Source organism: Clinocottus analis, unplaced genomic scaffold, assembly GCF_023055335.1.
Source record: "Clinocottus analis isolate CAN_PGR_092001 unplaced genomic scaffold, fCliAna1.0.p SCAF_13, whole genome shotgun sequence".
NCBI classification, from domain to species: Eukaryota; Metazoa; Chordata; class Actinopteri; order Perciformes; family Cottidae; genus Clinocottus; species Clinocottus analis.
The window spans coordinates 8,869,273-8,889,315 of record NW_027175854.1 but is presented as its reverse complement, the minus strand read 5'-3'; the positions used below and the strand labels follow the sequence as shown (position 1 = coordinate 8,889,315).

General features: G+C 42.5%; 2 protein-coding genes across 4 annotated transcripts in view; both read left to right on the top strand.

Annotated features, from left to right (window-relative positions):
- Positions 1-622: 622 nt before the first annotated feature.
- Positions 623-9,985, top strand: LOC137784188 (glutamine synthetase-like). 3 transcript variants are annotated; one of them, XM_068574678.1, is made up of 8 exons: positions 623-1,200; positions 2,298-2,388; positions 5,974-6,148; positions 6,945-7,106; positions 7,189-7,335; positions 8,080-8,207; positions 8,340-8,539; positions 9,404-9,985. In XM_068574678.1, the coding sequence occupies exons 1-8, from the start codon at positions 1,070-1,072 to the stop codon at positions 9,711-9,713; spliced, it is 1,344 nt and encodes a 447-aa protein (XP_068430779.1). In that variant the 5' UTR covers positions 623-1,069; the 3' UTR covers positions 9,714-9,985. The 3 variants fall into 3 exon arrangements, with proteins under 3 accessions (XP_068430779.1, XP_068430780.1, XP_068430781.1); XM_068574679.1 differs by having other exon boundaries at positions 1,078-1,205; XM_068574680.1 differs by lacking the exons at positions 623-1,200; positions 2,298-2,388 and adding an exon at positions 4,983-5,020.
- Positions 9,986-12,740: 2,755 nt separating this feature from the next.
- arrdc1b (arrestin domain containing 1b) overlaps positions 12,741-20,043 on the top strand; it is a 29,702-nt gene continuing 22,399 nt past the window's right edge. The window contains exon 1 of the mRNA XM_068574829.1: positions 12,741-12,941. Coding sequence (XP_068430930.1) covers positions 12,824-12,941 — 118 coding nt within the window. The 5' untranslated portion in view covers positions 12,741-12,823. The remainder of the gene's footprint in view (positions 12,942-20,043) is intronic.

Below are 20,043 nucleotides of genomic sequence, written 5' to 3'. Positions count from 1 at the left end.
TTTGGGAGAGGAGCTTGACTCTCACTACAGAGCTAAAAGTTCAAATATTTCAAATATTTCAATCTCTGACCGCAATTTGTTCCTCGGAGGTTTTAGAAAGCTGTGGAAAGCATGAAGAAAAGAATGATGTTAAACCTTGAAAAAAAAGTATATGTTTTTAAACAAGCTTATAGAAAGTTGACATGTAACGCTGCAGCTGATTAACCTGTGATGGTACATTGATTAAACTTGAACATTTACACATTGTCAGTATAACTTGGTCTCTGGGGGAATTAAATGACTGCATCATGAATCTCGTCAGTATTTCTTAATGACATGTGGTTTAAAGTAATAATCGCTGTCTGCTCACAATTATGCGGAAATATATGTTGTATGTAAATCAACCACACAACAATGTGTGAGAACCATGATAACCTTTAACAAACCAATCATTTATACCAAAGGTGTTTTTATTATGGCCTCTCAAATAAAAAAAGTGTTGCTCTTCTCTTTCATTATACGACTCAGCATTTAAATACTGTATACATTATATTTATACACTCCATCTTATCTATTTCATTCATCATTAAGTGAAATACATCGATAGAAATGAATGTGAAAAAAAAGAAAGTGAAAGCATCAGAGGATGAATTGTCTCCTTTATCATCTTTAGGAAGAGGGGATGACGACATGCTGTCCTTAGCAACGGTCGCGTCTCTACTTAGCAACGGTCGCAACATCCTCCGGTGTTCCCTGTCGGCTGTTGTCACCGTGACTCTCGACTAAAAACCATCATTTCTCCCGGATGAACTGCTGGTGTTGAAGGTATGGAGCGATGACACGGCTGGCGTGTGAGCGCGCACCGCAGCAGCAGCAGAAGCCGACTTGAGTGCCTAAAGTTGGTGTGGACGCGGGGCAACTTGGCCACGAGGACCCTCTCCTCCTCTCCCTGCTCCTCTTCCTCATCGCCATCATTGCTCACCCCTTATCAGCACAATAGCGACAGTCTAGATACGGTTTGTTCTCATCTGGACCGTTTTTGTTTGCGCCGATTCTGCCGGTGCTCATCCGCCGGCGCGCGTGCGGCTGAATGGATCCCGCCGTGCTCATCTTCCTGCTCTACGTCATGATCGCGCACGAGCTGGTCTGCGGCTGGCTGCAGCACCGCAGACAGAGCGCCAAGCCCCGAGCGCGAGCCGCTGCACCTCTGCTGCGCTCAAGGTGAGGTGAGGCGCGCGCGCGCGTGTGTGTGTGTGTGTGTGTGTGTGTGTGTGTGTGTGTGTGTGTGTGTGTGTGCGTGCGTGCGTGCGTGCGTGTGTGTGTGTGCGTGTGTACGTGTGTGCTCGCGCGACTGTACGTGAGCACACACATGTGGCTGTGATTTAGATGTGGTTCTAATTAGAAGGAGAACATCTGGATGTAGTTTACCAATATGTTGGAGGCACTGCTATTCCCCGAGGGTTATTAACTGAACAAGTGATATTAATTAATAATACATTAAGTCACCAGGTACCAACGATAACAATGGAGTTTGGTCAACCGTCCATGCTGAAAAACACATTTAAAAATTAAAACAAATAAGAATAAAGCTGTTAGAGGTGTCATAACTTGGTTTAAATATGATAACCGTTAGAGCATTTAGGTTCATTCTTGATCTGAACACAAAGCTGTGATTAAAATAAATACTCAAGGATCACTTACTGGCTTTTCTTCTGGTGCTTTTTAGTTGATGGGACTTTCCCGGGTGTTGCCAAATGACTGATTGTTATCTTGTGGCCAAAGTCACATGAGGATGACACCTGAGTCTACTTGTTTCAGAGATTAAAAAGAAAATAACAAGCAGTTAGTGAACAACAATTGAGAAATACTTGAGAAATATTTTATTCAAGAACTGAAATACTTAATTAGCAAAAGTAGTATTTAAATCAGGCGGCATCTGTCGGAAAGAAAAGTGACTAAGGATGTGGCACCGAGATTACATTTTTGGTTCTGGGAATTTTCTAGATGTGTTCCCAGATGCTTAACATGTAAATATTTCCTCAGAAAACATTGAGACCATGACCTGACTTTTTGGACGTAGGTCCAAACATACACTAATTCACAGTTAAAGGCCAACTATGATCTAAAACGTCATTCCAGACTTCAGTAATAACATTTGCCGTCACTGAAACAAAGTGTGCTGAACGGTATGACGTCTTTAGAAAAGCCTAACTTGCGGAAATGTTCCCTGAGATGCTCTTTGTTTTCTTGGCAACTGTGAAGAAAGTATGTGTTTCCTTGTAAACTGTAACTCAAGGGACCTGTCACCTCCTCCCCAGCGCCCAGGTGTGCCAGGGAGCCTGGAGGACAGGCAGCCAGTCTGTCAGGCCCGACAGAGGAGGGAGGGACCTGAGGAAGACCGGACGCATTGTGAGAAAAGCCTGATACAAAGAGAGCTACAATGACACTTGCTGAGCACAATGACACTTGTTGAGGAGTGACTTTAATTGCAGCAAACCCAGCCAACAACCAAAGCCGTGGGATCTGCTTTCGGAGTGGCGGCGAGTTCTACAAATATGACTCTGCAGTCTTATTAAACGCCGAATCCAGCCGATTGTAAAACCATCAAGGTGTTAGAGGACGATATGCCCACACGTCTACGCACACAGTGCTCAGAGAGACACTTTCGTATTCAGTGGATATGTTTTGGGTTGTTGTGATTGACGCAAGCTTGCCAGTAATATTACATGGAATGTCGCACAGCAGGAAAAGCAACACCACACAATGTGCGTCACGTTTGTTGTGGAGATTTGGTTGGCGGTGATGCTGAGGAAGGCTTTAAGGACACATGACGATGCCGAATTGCTAATAATTATTGCTAATCATTGTCATTAAAGGGAGGGAACCAAGACTCTTGTCGGTCTCGACACGCGGCCGATCCGGTTTTTCTTCTCCTTAGATATGTTCAGAATTTGAATATAAAGCCTTTTGACGTGATCCACATTGTCGATCTGCTTTTGTCTTTAGCGTAATAAAATTTGTACAACACACACATACATAACTTTGTGTTCATACTCTGCAATTAAGGGCCTTTTATTGGCTTGATTCAAGCTGTTGGCCTTTTACGCACTCATCTCCAGCGCCAAGAGCAATTATGACGACTGTCAGCGATCTACGAATGCATAAAGAATCAAGTTCTACTGGAATTTCAATTACATTCATGCCAAGCTTTAATCAGGCACTAAATCTTCAAACCTGTATCGTGTGTATTGGCAAACAATCCTACACTTAATTACATTTTCAGCTGGATTCAGTGATGAAGTGATATATGATGGCTAAAGGCTAATGTCAGGGTGCTAACATACTGTCCTCGCAAGGACAACGCTAACATGTTGTTGTTTAACAGGCAGCCATGTTTGCCACTGCTACCAGCTTAGTTTAGACTGTTAGCATGCCATTGAAAAGGCTATTAGCAAAAAAGCATGGCATGAAATGTCATGAGGATGACCAGAATTATTACAATTCGTCCTAAAGTGTGTTTATGTGACACATTTCTTGGTGGGAAAGAAATTGGCTTGCCAATCCATCCAGTAGATGTAGTGGTAATTCACTGGATACGGGAAAACCTTGACCCGCTCGTGGCACTGGAGGATCACCAAAGTCCATTGACTTTATCCTCTCGGAACCATGGATACTGTTGATAAAAGCTCCTCGAAAAACACTGTTAGACCCCCAAAAATGCATCGTTGCCCAATAAGACAAAATATCGACATTCGTTTTGTACAATGCAGCACTTTGCAATGCTATTGTTTAGGGGCCCCGGGAAGGCTCTCGGTGGAATTAGCTGAACAGCTTATATGGCCTACTAATACATTCAGCGCTATGGAGTTTGTTCACCCAAAGTTGCTGTAAAACACATTTAAAAAAATTACATTAAAAAAAGATTTTTTAAAATTAGAGTACAATATGTTAAACTTATGTATCAAACTAAATTCCTTAAATGCCCCAGTTTTAAAGGTTGTATTACAGTTCACTATGCCATCACTTTGTCTAAATAAGAGAACCGTTTGAGCATTCAGGTTTATTCTTGATCTGAACAATACTTAAAGATCACTTACTGGTTTGTGTTGCTGTGCTTTCGACCATATCTCATGGAACCTGGGCCTTTCATGCAGCTTGTATCTTTTGCCGGTGCTGTGCACACATCAAACACTGAAACGTACTATCGCATTGTTTCGAGATGGTAGCGCGCAAACTGGGAAAACCTGCGGGACTTGCTGCCCGACGACCTATCCCAGCTTGCACTATCCCAGGCCATCCCAGGCCAGCGCCTCATCTTCACCATCAGCTTTGTGGGGTAGCGTGTAGACACTGGCCGGCACCACACAGTCCCATGTGACCAGTCCTGTTTCTGTAGGGGTTGTTGAATTTCCGCCCTCTGATCTCAGGACAGCTAACCTGACGGAAACTGAACATATGAGCAGCTTCTAGCCTCTAATTGTGTTCACTGAGCTGCAAGACTCTCAGCTCAGCAAACAGCAGTCGGACGCTATCAGCAGATGTCCTCTCTGGCGCAGGTGGGTGTTCAATATTCCTCATGGGAGTTTTCTGTCAGTGTGTGTTTGTGCCGACGCTAGACCTGTGCAATGATTTGTCTGATTTGTTTGTTTTTGTTTTCATATACGGAGGGCAGAATGAGTGGATTTTTGACACTGGGGGTTAATTCAACTGTTTTGCATGTGTTGATTATACACCGTACGGATGCAATTCAGTTTTCTTTTTGTCAATCACAGAAGATAAGTAGTAAGCTTTCAGTTTTGTTTAACATCAAATAGTATATAGAATCTGATTTGGTCTCATGGAATCACCATGTCGTGTGTCGTTGAAATATCACATGAAAACACTCCTTGTGTGGTGTCACGTTACCTGAAGGACACGTGAGCCCGCGTCATCACCGTGGTATTTGCAGTGCAGTTAAATACCGCATGCAGGTTTGGACACGGCACACACGGAGTTGTCTTGAAGTTCTCGCTTGACTACAATTTGTGTCACCTGTTACACAGTAAGTCTAAATATTTAATCATTTGTTTTGTATTCCATTTGGCTTTGTTGGTTGGAACATCGATGTGAGTGCTGTCATCGTTTTGAGTTTATTCATCAAATATCCAGTTTTTGTTCCTTCAATAACCAAAAAGGGATGCAGAGTCTGATGCAACTGGTGGGGCAACTTTGCCGGTTCCTTGTGATGCAACTCATGCTTCCTGATTCTGTGGATGAGTTTTTCATGATTTGTTTTCAAGCGTATGTTTAAAAGTATCCAGTTAAATGTGGTAATGTTGTTGAGATAACAAAAACAGAAAGGATTAAAAAGAACAGTAGTATTTTAATTCTTTCTTTACAACTGGATCAGTCAATAAATACATTGTTCACACAATGACGTGAGATCCCTCATAATTAGTAAGGTGTAAATGGAAACTCCACAGTTGTGTGTAGATTTTGTATTTATTTATTTATAGTACAGTTGTAGCGTAATATGGTTGACCTTTAATTTTTCTGACACCGAGACCGAAACTCAAATGAAATTGTACAAGAAACTAAAAGAAAAGATGGGAATAGCCAGAGAACATTTAGTTTATTCTACTCTATTTTATTCTTATTTACAATAAGTGTATTTGATGAAGAAATCAGGAGAGCCATTGTGTGTCTGTGAACATTAGGGAACAGTTGTGCCTCATGACAACATTCCCTGTGGCTCTAAGTGGTAACAGTTGTCAGTAAAATGCTTCTGCATTTTGCTTCAAGTAAGTGTAATTGTTTCGAGCCCTGCAGGGCCCAAGCAAACATAAATCCTTCTCCTTCAAAGACAGGACAGAAATCTCACAGTAGCTTGTTAAACTCCTGTTGATGTTGGCCTGCCGACGCGTAAAGAAAGGCGAATCCGGTGTATGAATGAACAGAAACCCTTGGAGATAAACACCAGAGCTAACATGTCACGTTACATCTCTCCGGTTAAAGGCTAGCATGGCAGCCGTCTCGCTCAGCTCCAGCCTCAACAAGGCCGTGCGGCAGCAGTACATGAGTCTGCCGCAGGGGGGGAAGTGCCAGGTCACCTACATCTGGATCGACGGCACCGGGGAGGGGCTCCGCAACAAGACCCGGACCCTGGACACAGAGCCAAGCAGCATAGACGGTAAACAACCCCTTTTTTTGATGTTTATTACTTTGGTATGCTTGGCCTTTAACTATGTAACTTAAGTATATGCAGTCATTATTCACCCTTTAATTCTAAACTTCCTGCACTTTCCACATCAAGATAAAGGTAAATTATGACTGGAATTTGTTTGTTCATGAAAGTGAAACTGTTGAGTCTGCTGCTACAGGACTATTACAGGACTACAGGATTATTCAGGCGTTTGATTTGATGAAGGAACGATCTAAACACAAAGATTATTACAAAGCTCTGTTGTCAGACAGAGACTCAATGGGAGGGATGCTGGCACTCCTACATCGTATACAAAACATCGCGATAGAACCTTATTGATATGCCGGCTCAGCTGGAGAACAAATATTTGTCCCTGTTCTGTTGGCATACGGCCTGTTGAGAAGTTTGTCAATGTCAGAATGAACAAATTGTCAGTAATTCAATGAGACAAATTCTGAAGAAAAGCACATTTGTTTGTCTGAGATGTTGTTTACATGTACAAATAAATATTGTATTTATTTATTCATCCTTCCTTTCCTTCTAACCACACATTGTGCTCATCTGACAGCTCCAACTAATAGCTTGTGAAGGCGTGTAATGGGATGCCGCTGAGTTTATTTTGCATGCCGGTGTTTCTACTTTTAGTGAAGTAAAAGACGACTCTGTTAACCGTGTACTAACCAGCAATGTGCAGTGTAAATTTGTCTCGGTGGCTGAAATAGTCAATGAGCTTCACGGGCTTCGCAGCTGATTCTGATGTCTTTGCGTTCATTTGTCTGGGCAGATATTCCCGAGTGGAACTTTGATGGCTCGAGCACGTACCAGTCCGAAGGCTCCAACAGCGACATGTACCTCAGACCAGTGCGCATGTTCAGGGATCCGTTCTCCCTCGACCCCAACAAACTGGTCCTCTGCGAGGTCCTCAAATACAACCGCTTACCTGCAGGTACACCGCTCAAGTTTCTCTTCATCTGCGTTATCGTCGGTTCAGCTGTACTGGATACTCACTGCTGTCCCTTTCCGCCTAGAAACGAACCATCGAGCGACCTGCAGCAAAGTGATGGAGCGGGTGAAGGAGCACTGCATATGGTTTGGCATGGAGCAGGAGTACACGTTGTTGGGAGTAGACGGGCATCCTTACAGTTGGCCCGTGAATGGATTCCCAGAACCCCAAGGTGAATCGGCCTTCATGTTCTCTTCCTTTGCTCACTTCATTCATGTGGGAGAGTAAGACACACACGTCATAAAGGGTTTGCAAGGACCAGTGTGTAGCATTAGTTAGCTTAGAATTAGCCCTTCGTCTCTACATAGGGAGCATGGGTTCATCACGCAGTCTGCCTTGTTACACCACCATGTTAACCTACAGCTCACGTTGCCACAGCCTTGGAAAGAGGAGGAGTAAGTGGAGGGGTATTCTGTTGGTTGCAGTCTGCAAACTCTCCGCTAGAGGGAATCAAATACTGCACACTGGCCCTTTAATGCAGCTGTAGCAGCTTCATGTCTGCAGGTCTGCGTAAAAGGCTAAATATTAAAAATACAATAAATATATTTTCATATGGATGCACTTCAGCCCACGATCCCGCTTGAGACACCAGGAATTTCTCACGACCTGGCAACCCAAAGATTTACTTCTTGCAAAATATGACTTATCAGGTTTTCCTGGTGAATTGAAGAGCTCAAAAAAGTCCATTATGGTGGACAAGCCCACATTTATTTTATATTTTAATATTTTCACTTTAAATGTCTTGATGATAATTAGTATGGCATTGGTATTTTGTCGTTAAGCTATTATTAAAACTCATAAACCCTTAATAAAGTGCTTCAAAAATAACACCTACACAAGTATTTTTTTAAAATTATAATATAAATCTGTATTTATTTTGTCTTAACAAGCTTCCTATCACCTCTCCCACTTTAAGGGCCCTTCTACTGTGGCGTGGGGGCCGACCACGCTTATGGGCGGGATATCGTGGAGTGCCACTACAAGGCCTGCCTCTATGCAGGAATCACAATTTATGGCACCAATGCTGAAGTTATGCCATCTCAGGTAAGTGTTGCCGTTGTTCTAATGAGCACTCACATTGTCCTGGGCACAAGCATGGCTGCAACTCCGGGCATTGCTCTCTGTTTATGTTTTTTTTTGACACAAGTTCTTTGCCCCTGCTTCTTGTAACTTCAGTGGGAGTACCAGGTGGGACCCTGCGAGGGCATTGAGATGGGTGACCAGCTGTGGGTCTCACGCTTCCTGCTGCATCGTGTGAGTGAAGACTTTGGTGTTGTTGCATCACTGGACCCCAAACCAATAAAGGGCAACTGGAACGGTGCTGGTTGCCACACCAACGTCAGCACCAAGCAGATGAGAGATGAAGGAGGACTGCAGTGAGTAAACACGTCCTGGGAATCTTGGCATGCGAGGAGCTCATGCATCAATTGGCTCAGTGAAATGGGAACACCGATCATGAATTAGGATGGAATTATCCCAGGAATTAACATATTAATGAACCACATCCTGAAAAATAGTATTATAACTTGAATCCTGCTTATATTTGAGTATTGTGTTTACAAAAAAGTAAGAAAATCACATTGGCAGTGAAATTGTATTTAAAGGATGTGGATAAATTATTATTGTAGCACTGTTTGTTAAACCAAAGATTTAGAAGGATAGTGTAAATAGTGTCACTCATTGCATTTGTGTGATCACTAATTAAATAAGTGATTCATTTTTTTTATTGAAATGGTTCAATAGCACCGCTACTTTTTATTTGATCTTAACAATTCCATACAATACACTTAAAAGTAATATATATATATATATATATATATATATATATATATATATATATATATATATATATATATATATATATATATATATATATATATACTGTGTCTTATTTTGACCATTTTCGGTTCGGTTTGGCAGCTAAAGGACTTGGTGGAGACCAAACACAGAGATTAAAGAGAGTAAATATTGGACTTTCATTCTTCATGTGACCCGAAACATGGCTCCAAGTGAATATCAATGTTCCTTTGTCTACTGGAATGTGCAAATAAGGCACTGTTTGCCATGGTGCACAACAATAATTCACATGCTGTGATGTGTTTTCTATGGCCTCTGAGAGATAAAGAAAACAGGAATAAGCAGACAAACAAAATGACGACAATGCACAGCTACAATTTATACATTTTCAGTCTCCATAGTCTTCCATATCTCAACTGTCCCTTTTCCCCTTCTGATGACAGATACATCGAGCAGGCCATCGAGAAGCTGGGCAAAAAACACGCCGAGCACATCCGAATGTACGACCCGCACGGAGGGAAGGACAACATGAGGCGCCTCACGGGTCTCCATGAGACCTCCTCCATCGATGACTTCTCTGCCGGAGTGGCCAACAGGGGCGCCAGCATCCGCATCCCGCGCCAGGTGGGCCAGGAGCAGAAAGGCTACTTCGAGGACCGCAGGCCCGCAGCAAACTGCGACCCGTACGCAGTGACAGAGGCCATCACAGTCACCTGCCTGCTCGATTCAGAAGACGCAGAAGAGAGCAAGTAGAAGAAAAGGTGCTCCAGAAATGTAGAATTACACATCTGCCTCTGAGTTCATCGCTTAGTTTTGTTTCTGTGTTATTTATCTGAGTTTAGATTTACGTCCATGTGCACATACAGCACCGTTAATGTCCGTAGAAATGAGAAGTTGAAGAAATATTTGTACAGCAGCTCTGTCAACAGGAAACTTTTTCTGAGCCGACATTATGCCGCATTAATGAGTAATTGTCACTTAAAACTCTAAGTGTGGGTGAAATAAATACACAACGGTGCTATGAATTCACTGTGTCCGTCTGGTTTGTCAGGCAAAATCTCAGATCAGTAAAATGAAATGCGATGGCAAAGCAAGTTTATTTACATTGCACTATTCTGGTCAACACTTTGATTTGCAAGCCAGCAGTTAACAGAGATAAAGGAAACATACAAATTAAAAAAGTTAAAAGAAGAAAAGATATACAAGGACGACTGCATTAGATCTGAAAGAACATGGAAAATAAAGTCCATTTGATCAGTAGAGAAAAAGCATTGGGTTCTTCCCCATTTAGTGATTTAGACAAGCCAAGGAAAAGACTTACAGGGGACATTACAGGGGAATAATCCCAGTATAATCCCAGTCGTTTTCATACATCATAAAAGTGCCTCTGCTAATTTTTCCGAAATTAGACTTCTTTAGTTTTTTCCTTAGTCAGCCGCAGGACGTTTTTGCAGTTGAATCAGTGCTTTGGCAAAAGAATATGTGGGACCAGAGTCATTGAGTTACAGGACTACAAAAATCTATATCGTCAAGATAAAAAATCATAATCTCATTGATAATTTGACCATTAAACATAAAGTAAAAATAAAAAACAATTTTGCTTAAACTACTTGGGCAATGAATATGTATAAATAATTAAATACTGTAATATCAAATTTAACACTGTCATATATTTTTTTATTGAGCTATAATTGAGCGATTGTCTTTTCTTGATTATTAAGACCGTTACGGGGAGATTCTGAGTGTTCCACATAATCAACGGTCATCATTGGTCATCATCACATTATGAATCATTGTGAAAGTGTTTCTCAAAGCACAATTTTGGCTTTCCCGCATTAAATAATTACAGTATATATTGATTTTGAAATATTGATTAAAGAATATCACAAGATGTGAGTGTGGCAGTATTACACAGTTACAATTTCTATCTTGTTATCGCATCTTTCAGACAATTCTTCATCTGATTTCCAGTTCTATAACTTACATAGAACAATTAACTGGACTTAACCCACTCCAGTATTGCGTGAGTGGTAAACGGCTGAACATTGCCCACCAGGTGGAGCCGCTGGTTTATTTTCGTCCCACTTTGTCTCACTCTACCTGTATATTTAAACAAATTATAATTCAACAGTCAAACCACGGTTCGCCTGAGTGTCAATGATGAGTGGAGGAAGCAATAAACCTTAAAAAGGACACAATTTGCAACCAGGAAAGACATGCAGGAGGCAGTCTCGTCATCCCTGGCACGAGTGAACCTCCCCCTGATGCTCAGTGCATCTAACATATGGCATTCACATCTCATCCTGTTACCTCCTGACATACAAGCCTCTTGCTTTCAGCCTCGCAGTGTCAAAATGACTCATTATTCAAGCTGCTTTTGCAACACGAGTAAACAAAAACCCACCAAAAAAAAACGAGGGATTCAGATCAGATGCCAGCGCATACCAGATTTCCATGGATACAGGCAGTAACTTGGCAACTGTGGTGTTTGTCTGTCTCAGTGAGGAGAGAGAGAGAAAGAGAGAGAGAGAAGAGAGAGAGAGAGAGAGAGAGAGAGAGAGAGAGAGAGAGAGAGAGAGAGAGAGAGAGAGAAGAAAGAGAGAGGTTGGAGAAAGAGAGATGAGAGAGATAGAGACATAGGAAAGGGATGAGAAAGAGGGGAGAAAGAGAGACAAGAGAGAGAGAGAGAGAGAGAGAGAGAGAGATGAGAGAGATGAGCGAGAGAGATCTCTCTTTTTCTCTGTGAGAGAGATGAGAGAGGGAGGGAGAAAGAGAAAGTGATTCAGACAGGAAGTACAGGCAAGGACCGGAAGTGTGTGCAGATGGGAAGGGTGTCAGCTATAGGAAAATGTTGAAAAACATTTTCATGCTATTTCATTTATATGTGTTTGACGAGTGTTACTTGAAAATGCTGGCATGCATTACTCAAATTCTGAGTGTGGTGTCCAAGGATATTTTGTCCCACGATGTAGTTAACACTTTAGTTTGGCACAAGTATGTCTTTGTTGAAAAGAGACAGAGTTGATCAGCCTTCTGAGCGTCTTCTGTTGACCTCCAGGTTGGAAACATTTCCTTAGTTTAGGAATGCAGGCCAGCCTTCCTTCAGTCAAATGTCACATGATCAGATTCAGCATGATCTATCACAGTCACACCTGAAGCCTGTTGGGTGTTACAACTTTATAACCAACCATGTTAAAGGAGGAATTGATCTAAGGATATTTGTCATCTTTGGGTTCTTTTATGATTCTAACCCCCTAATGAAAGTTTGAAGTTTGAAAAATATGTTGTATAAAAAGTAAAAGCACCTCTTGAAGAAGCATCCCCAACATTTTTTTGTTGGTGATTGGAGCTCAAAATCACTTGTTCATGCTCTAAAGAGTGAGAGTCACACACACGCACACACACACACACACACACACACGCACACACACACACACACACACACACACACACACACACACACACACACACACACACACACCAAATCAGAAGTATACAGAATCAAATGTATTCAGAATATTGACAATTTCCTTTCTTTCTTTCTCTCTTTGGTTGTGTTAATTGTCTTCATGATTTAATTTGAGGTCCGCAAAAAATGTTACAAAACTGGTTTGAACCCCTGTTCGTTGGATGTATGATCATTCCCCCCCCCCAATGATGATCCTGCAACAGGATTACATAAGGCACGTGCACGTTCAGTCCTCACACCATATCGGTTATCATCCCTCCCATTACTTTCACCAGACCGTTAGCGTGACGTCACCAGTCTCTAGGGGTAGGGGCTCGCGGCAGCAGGTGAGAGCGCGGCGTCGCCTCCTTGCTGCTTTCAAAGACGCAGAGCGGAGGAGCGGAGGAGCGGAGCCATGGGAAAGCTTCAAGAATTTGATATCACTTTTGCCAACAACAAGGTGGTTTACGGTCCGGGAGAGTCCATTAGCGGAACTGTAAAAATACGAACCGGCAACGCGCTGCAGTACAAAGGTAAGCTTCCCTTCAACATTTTATCCAACAGACGGGGGAAACGTTGCCAGCGAGTCTTTCATCCGCCGCCTGGTTCAGTGAAGCGCGCGGCGAAGGCTTCGACGTCCATAAACTTTTCTTCCGCGAAGCTCGACACGAGGAAGTGCAGAGGGCTAAATGCATACACGTATATGTCAGCGGCTCATATATAAACATGTGTTCACTGTTGCGGACATGACGGTTTTATGTGGTGCTGAACTGGGGAGTGGACGGTGCGTTTTTCTCCCACGCGCCACGAGCAGCCGCCGTGGACTCTGTTGTTGTGACCCAGCGAGCTAGCTGGTGCTGCTCGGGAGTCGGGGTCGTTTAAACCCTACAGCCTGCTTGTTAACATGTTACTTCCATCTATTTTGTATTTAGTTTGACCAACCGTTTGAATTTGTTGCATCAGAACAAGTGTCGGGCACTTTTGTTGTTGTTTTGTTTTTGCGTTATTAAGACGCCTTTCTTCTCATTGTCTTCCGGTATAAAAGGACCGTCAAAAAGTTGCAATGACAACATCTGCGACCAACTCGTTTTACGAGCTCTGAGAATGAGGGGTGAAGTGGGTTAGCAAGGTGGAGGACAGCTTTTTTTGGAGTTGCCATGGAGGAAGGCGACACAGAGAATCTATTGTGTGTAAGCGATCCTTGTGGGGATTAGTGTCTGATAATGGGGGCCGCTATCTACTTTAAGGCTCTGTTTCAAAGGGAGACTGTAAATGAAGAGAGCTCCTTGAAAAGTGCAAGCCAGGTAACAACATTTTATAATATTCATTTTAGATGTGTATAAAATAAGAGCAGAAAAAAAGCAGAAGACGTGTATGCACTTATTAAACAGATACCTGTTTTCTGTAATAAAAAGACAGTTTATAGACTAATCCTCTGTATATTTCGATTAAAAACGCAACACCATATCTCATTCGTGGCAGCCACGTCCACCTGTGGGCTGGTCAGGCTGAGCGAAATTAATTCTCCATCATGCACTGGCCGACCTGAGGCAGATGGCTTACAGCAGAGGTCAGACCTCCTGCAGAGGTCAAACGGCCCATGAGGCGAGCTTGTGCCTGACATCGAGGTCGGCGTTCACAATTTTAAAAGCAGCAGAGGGAAGCTGCTCTGCCGGGGATTCTTTGGAGAGTACAGACGGCTCTCCAGCAGCTTCTCTGAGTCAAGTGTATACATGTCTTTTTTTTGTATGTGTTTTTTTTTAAGATGCTAAATGGAGTACACAGAGAGACTCGGACTGACTGCCTTCATGTGTGATTTAATAAATGCAACAGCCTTTACATGTGTGCCATAGTGTCTGTTGCATTAATGTACGGTCTGTCCACCCACTTTCATTTCTCCGTAATTCATGACTTCACGCGGTCACGCCTGCAGCAATGTGTGAACAACCACAGTGTGCTTTCAGTGCTTGTTTAGATGCTGAATCTATCACTTCAAATCAAAGGGTTTTCACATTTGTATGACGATAAAGCCAAATATTTACATAACTGCCCTCTCAGGGCTGGCCTCGCTGCCTTTTAGTGCATGTTGGTGCGTACGTGATCGTGTTTAATACGACATCCAGCCTAAATAATTATGATGCCAACACTGAAACCAAACCATATGGGAAACGTAATGGGAGGTGAGAGATCACCCTCCACTGTTGCATATTGAGACACCGTTCTTCTTGAAGTACAGGTACTAACGACATGGGGTATTTTACAGTACACACAATCGCTTGCCTTCTCTTACAGAACGTTAAATGACTCTATATCTTAACTGTGATCGTGTCTTTCAAGAGGCGACGTACAAGATGGTGTTTTTTTTTGCCTCCGTCCACTTTCCCGGGCCTAAGGTACTCCAACTGAGGGGACCTGTCTGGGCTTTATCTGGAGCTTTCAGCCGATCCGTTAATGTACTATAAATGCTGAGGCTGCATTATGTGTAACAGTGACATCACCCCTTTTAACTGCGAGCGCTGATGATTGCATCAATCAGACGAGAAATGCATGCGTCTCCTTTTATTGTGTCTTGAGAAGAGGAAGACAAAGGAGTTGCTGGTTTGTTGTTATTTATCTGACGACCGACGTCTCATTAGGTCAGATAATGATACAGTAATTAGGGAGAGTACTACATTTACCCCGGTCCAGTCAGCTTTGATGTGATTATTTTTGCCTTCAAGTTTTAATGAAGTAAGAATATACCATGTACCTTTTTAATTTTTCATGTAATTAATTCTTCACTGGCGGATACAAAAACTGGCTTAACCATGTGGTTATGTCATACAAACTACTGTACTAGTATTCTACAAACATGCTGTACTGTGACATATATCTTTATTGTTAGAATGAATCGTGATAGAATTGGTCATATCGCTCAGCCCCACCTTCCCATTTCACTTGGTCGAGAGTTCCTGTCAGTTTTAAGAATTTTACCAAAGATTGAAGAGCAGCTCTGTTTTGTATGGCAGGACCGCCAGCTTACAGTATTTACATGGTTTGTACAATTCAATTGTTATCATCCTTTGAGTGAGTGTTTGTGTCTGGGCTGAGACGCTTAGTTTATGTTACACAGATTGTGGTACCATATGAGCTGTATGGATCCGTTTTTTGTGTTTTTATTTACATAGCATTGTGATTCAGGTGTGTGTGCGTGTACAGTTACCAGGTTGTACGATGCAATAATTACAGCGGGTTGATAAAACGGATGCACGCTCTCTGAGATGCTGAATATCGTCGAACACAAACTCGCAGCCTCACTGTATTATTGATGATGGAGACCATTAGATAACATTTCTATTGATTAGCTCCCTCACAAAGTCGGTCGTTAAAGCAGACTCCAGCATGAATGAAAAGTGCGCGAATGATCCACTTACATACATTACTGACACATAATGCTGGACATGCACTATGACCTAGTTTATACCTTGTATTACTGGAAATTCTGTTCATATACCATGATTCTGCAGCACATGATTTACAATCCATGGCGATGTTCAATGTCACTGTCAGTACAGTAAATGTCTAATTTGAGTAAAATGTATTGATAGCTTTTGAACTGCCGTAAATTGGTTCTCCACATTCCTGCCGTTGCACCCGTCAGGAGGAATTTCAATAATTTTTGCAATTTCTTAATTTTCATCTTTTAAGATCAGGTTAAATTCATAACTTGTCCTCAACTGTATTTGGCACAATATCTGCAAAACTAGCATTTTATGTGTTTTTCAGAAGCATATAAATTATCACAATATCGGTCCTGTTAAAGATGTTCTCTAACAACTAGATTTCGCTACTGCTGATTTTGGGGTATTGACAGAAAGCCGCAGGGGCATCCCTCCGTGTTAATGCTGTGTTATAGATCTGAGGTTGTGGACGTAGCCAGTCCGTCTGTTTGATTCAGTCTCCCCTCGTGTCTTGGTCGGCCCTGCACTAAGGAGGATGTGTAGTCTCCTGATACACGAGACGCTGCCGTTTCGACTTAGTCTCTCAGCTTGTGCGGGCATTTCACTCCATGTGGGACGTGTATTGGCGTTCTGCTTTCGGGCACCAACACCCAAAGGCTGAAAAAAAAACAACCCTCGGGACTGCACTTGGAAAGGAAGTGGCAAGTTCAACAGGAAATGAATCAACTTGAGCAAAAGATGAGTTGACCTGACTTCCTGCGCGTCTGCAGTCTCATTTGTCTTTTTAAAAATCATTTTTTTAAATCCCCACTGTGTATCAATGTCGAATTTAAAGGCGGCGAATGTAAATGACAACATTTTAGGTGTGTAGTTCTTTTGTGTCTCAGATGACCGTAGCGGAGCCTCCCTTAGCTTTCAGCAAAGCAGCAACACAAACATTCACTGAAACCCAATCATCATCTGTGGCGATACAAACCACCAGCTTTATGTAAACAAGGCTAGACGCCCCCTCGAGTTCACACGAAACTGGCCACAGGCATGTCTAGGCTCACACTCGCACACACTTAGACTTGTGGTTTGTGAATCATATCGTAAGAGTCACTTTTTCAAGGTGACGATGGATCCTTTTGACTTTTACAGCTTTAGTGCACAGAGAATTACTTACTCGTTCTGCAGCCCCTCGTTTCAGTCAAAACGTCACTTGAATTAGCAACTGTCAGTCTTCTTTTTGTGGCTGTGGGTTAAGCCGCCATTGTTTGTTCCATTCAGTGCAAGTCAGCACCTGTTCACACGTGTGGTCAATGTTCAATGGGTGTCTGTTCCCTCAACTTCCGTTGTTTAGATTTCTTGTTTTTCATATGTCTCTGGTAAGTTACCCCAGTAAGTAAGTAAGTGGGACTCTGAATCACTGGCATGCTTCTGTAAATATCTCTAGTGTCTTGGTGACACTGCAGGAAACCAAAACCAGATTTTTGTGTGACTAGTGTTGCCTCAAAATGTGACTGTAGGAAGTGACAGCAGGTATGTTAGTTATCGACCAGTTTGAGCTTGGTTACTTGGCCTCTAGCACGGTGCAGGCAGCAGCACGTACGTGTGGAGTTGCACGCTTCTCTGAAATAGTTAACACGAGCTGGATTCACACACTGGAGCCGTCTTAGCATTTCATTCATCACTGTGTTGGCTTCCTTAAGGCAAACACTCAAAGAAAACTAAGATTGACGAGGAATAAATCAACGAAACCAGTGTGTGGGCATCTCTTTGATCTGGCTCATGAGGACATCCCTGCAGGCCGGAGTTTCTGTGTGACCGTCGAGACTGGGGGTGGGGGAGGCGTGTGTGGAGGAGGGGGGGGGGGGGCTGAATGTATCATGACATCACTGCCCCGAGGACGTAACAGTGACGTGTCTGAAAAGTGAAAGTACTGCACTGAGACATCCTGAGGACAGTTCAGTAGAAAAAGGTTAAGAGGATGAATAATGTGTCAAAAATGTATTGTTTTTAATGTGTCCAGAGCTGATATAATCCTACTGCTACGTCTGCTCCTAATAATACTACTATGACAACTGCTAGCACTACTAGTACTATGTGCTGCTACTACTGTGGCTATTACTACGACTACTACTTACACCACAACTACAACACTACTGGTGCAACCCCTGTTACAACTACTACTACTTCTGTCTCTACTACTAATATGACCAAGTACAAAGTAGTAATACTACTCCCACTGCAACTACTACCGCTACTTCAAGTGTTACTCATGCAGGTAGTACTGGTGGTTGTGACACTATTGATACCACTACTACTAATAGGAATAAGAATAGTACATTTTTATTTTAAGACATTTAATTAAAGTAAGTAAAAACAAAAGAGGCAAAGCATACATTCTGTTTATGTTTGTGTTTTCTCTGGAGTTTGTTCTCATTTTTGGTCCGATTCTTTAGAGCACTTGTTTTCTGCCTTCTGTTTTTTTTGTATGCCCTTTGAGACCTGCTAACGATAAAGCGTCATACTGTCTGCATAAATAACTGGAGGGTTTTTTATTCCCTCTTGACTTCAGTGTCTTTTGTCCAGAACGTGACATATGATTACTCAGTGTTATTAACAGTGACTCCATTCTCTCTGATTCCTTTGTGTGTGGGCGGGTGGCATCGATCCTTGTGTACAGTACTTCATCAGTCAGAGCACTGTGCCCATAGGAGTGGTGCTGTCAGCTGGGAATCCTGGCCCCAGCTGCTCCCTCTCCCCGTGGACTTAGTCATGTTCATAATAACTATCCTTTGACCCCCATAACCAACCGAGCCTAACCCCACGGCTGGTTATTTAGGTCTGTCATAAGAGGATTCTGTCTCATTCCCCCTGATAAGTACAGACCCCCTCCTCCCCACGCAAATCACTCCCCCTCTTCCTCTCTCTAAAAAACTGTCCTACTTCCTATGCTTTGTAAAAGCGAGTTTGAAGAGAGGATGTCACTCTATGTGGAAGTGGAACAAAACGTTGATTAGCGCTAACAAAGGAACTAAAGATAGAAGTGTTCCATATCAACTGGGAGATAAGACATGTTGGTCTTGTAATCACGTGATGTATTCCCCACATGCTGAATGAATAATTTCAATCTAACTGGATTTTAAAGATGCGATGGTTCATATTTTCATGTAAACAACGGATTAGAGAACCGTAAGTGAAGGCATGTTGCTCGCTGGCAGAGGAACCCTGAAGCCTTATGCCTCTTTTTCTCTCATAGTTTTGGATGTATAGATACATCTATTGTGATAAATTCTCAGGGCTTATTTTAGCACACAATTTCTCATCGTCTAAAGGGCTGAAGTTGTGGTAGATGTGAAGTGAGACACCAGATTGAATAACTCACTGCAGGACACTCAGATTAAGTCTTTTATAGCCCATATTTAGAGGTGTGTGTGTGTGTGCATGTGCATGTGGTTTAGCTTTTTGAGCAGTTACGAGAGGTTTCAATCATCGTTTTATCTTCCTCCCGCATGCTGGTAATCCTCTATCGACCTCTCCCTCCTCACATTTTGAGACAGCGCTCGTCTTTTGTCACAGACAAACACTTGTATTTGGTCCATTCACAAAGCTGGAGTCTCAGAAGAGAGTTTGTGGTGACGGGAAAGTTGTCTGGTTGGTTCAAATGAACAGCCCCTTCATCTTGATTATGTCAAGGTGCCCTTAAACAAGGCACACAACCTCTATATATGTATGTGTGTGTAAGTGTTCCTTATCAGAAACAGCATGGTTTCAGGTTTGTTTTACTAATATCAGGCCTCATGACACTTTGTCTTAATTTTCAGAAGGTTCCTCATGACACCCGAAAATCCATGGAAATGTATATGTTAATAACACACTGAGCTCTGTGTCTGCCCTCCTCCAAACTCATAGCTCATGATAAACGGCTCATGTGTTCCTCAACGTCACTAATTGCACAAGCAGGTCAAACACACCCTTCTCCGGAAATCAGCTGGGATTTGAAGAGGTCTGAAGCTTGCTGTTGGGCGTCCGCTGATACCAAATGTCGCGTCACACTTCTTAAAGCCGACGACTGTACTTTGCACCAGAGTAAATATATCTTCACTGCTGATACTAAACACAGTGAAGATCAGCTTGAGCAAGGAACATCAAAATATAATGAATGCGAGTTGAGTTGTTTGGTTGAAAAAGGATGACTAACCTCTCATCT

What these genes read in the sequence shown, in the direction of transcription:
- LOC137784188 (XM_068574678.1), top strand. Translation starts at nt 1,070, where the DNA reads ATGGATCCCGCCGTGCTCATCTTCCTGCTCTACGTCATGATCGCGCAC. An exon ending in GCACCTCTGCTGCGCTCAAG is followed by an intron (nt 1,201 to 2,297) that starts GTGAGGTGAGGC and finishes CCTCCTCCCCAG; the next exon opens with CGCCCAGGTGTGCCAGGGAG. An exon ending in TGGATTCCCAGAACCCCAAG is followed by an intron (nt 7,336 to 8,079) that starts GTGAATCGGCCT and finishes TCCCACTTTAAG; the next exon opens with GGCCCTTCTACTGTGGCGTG.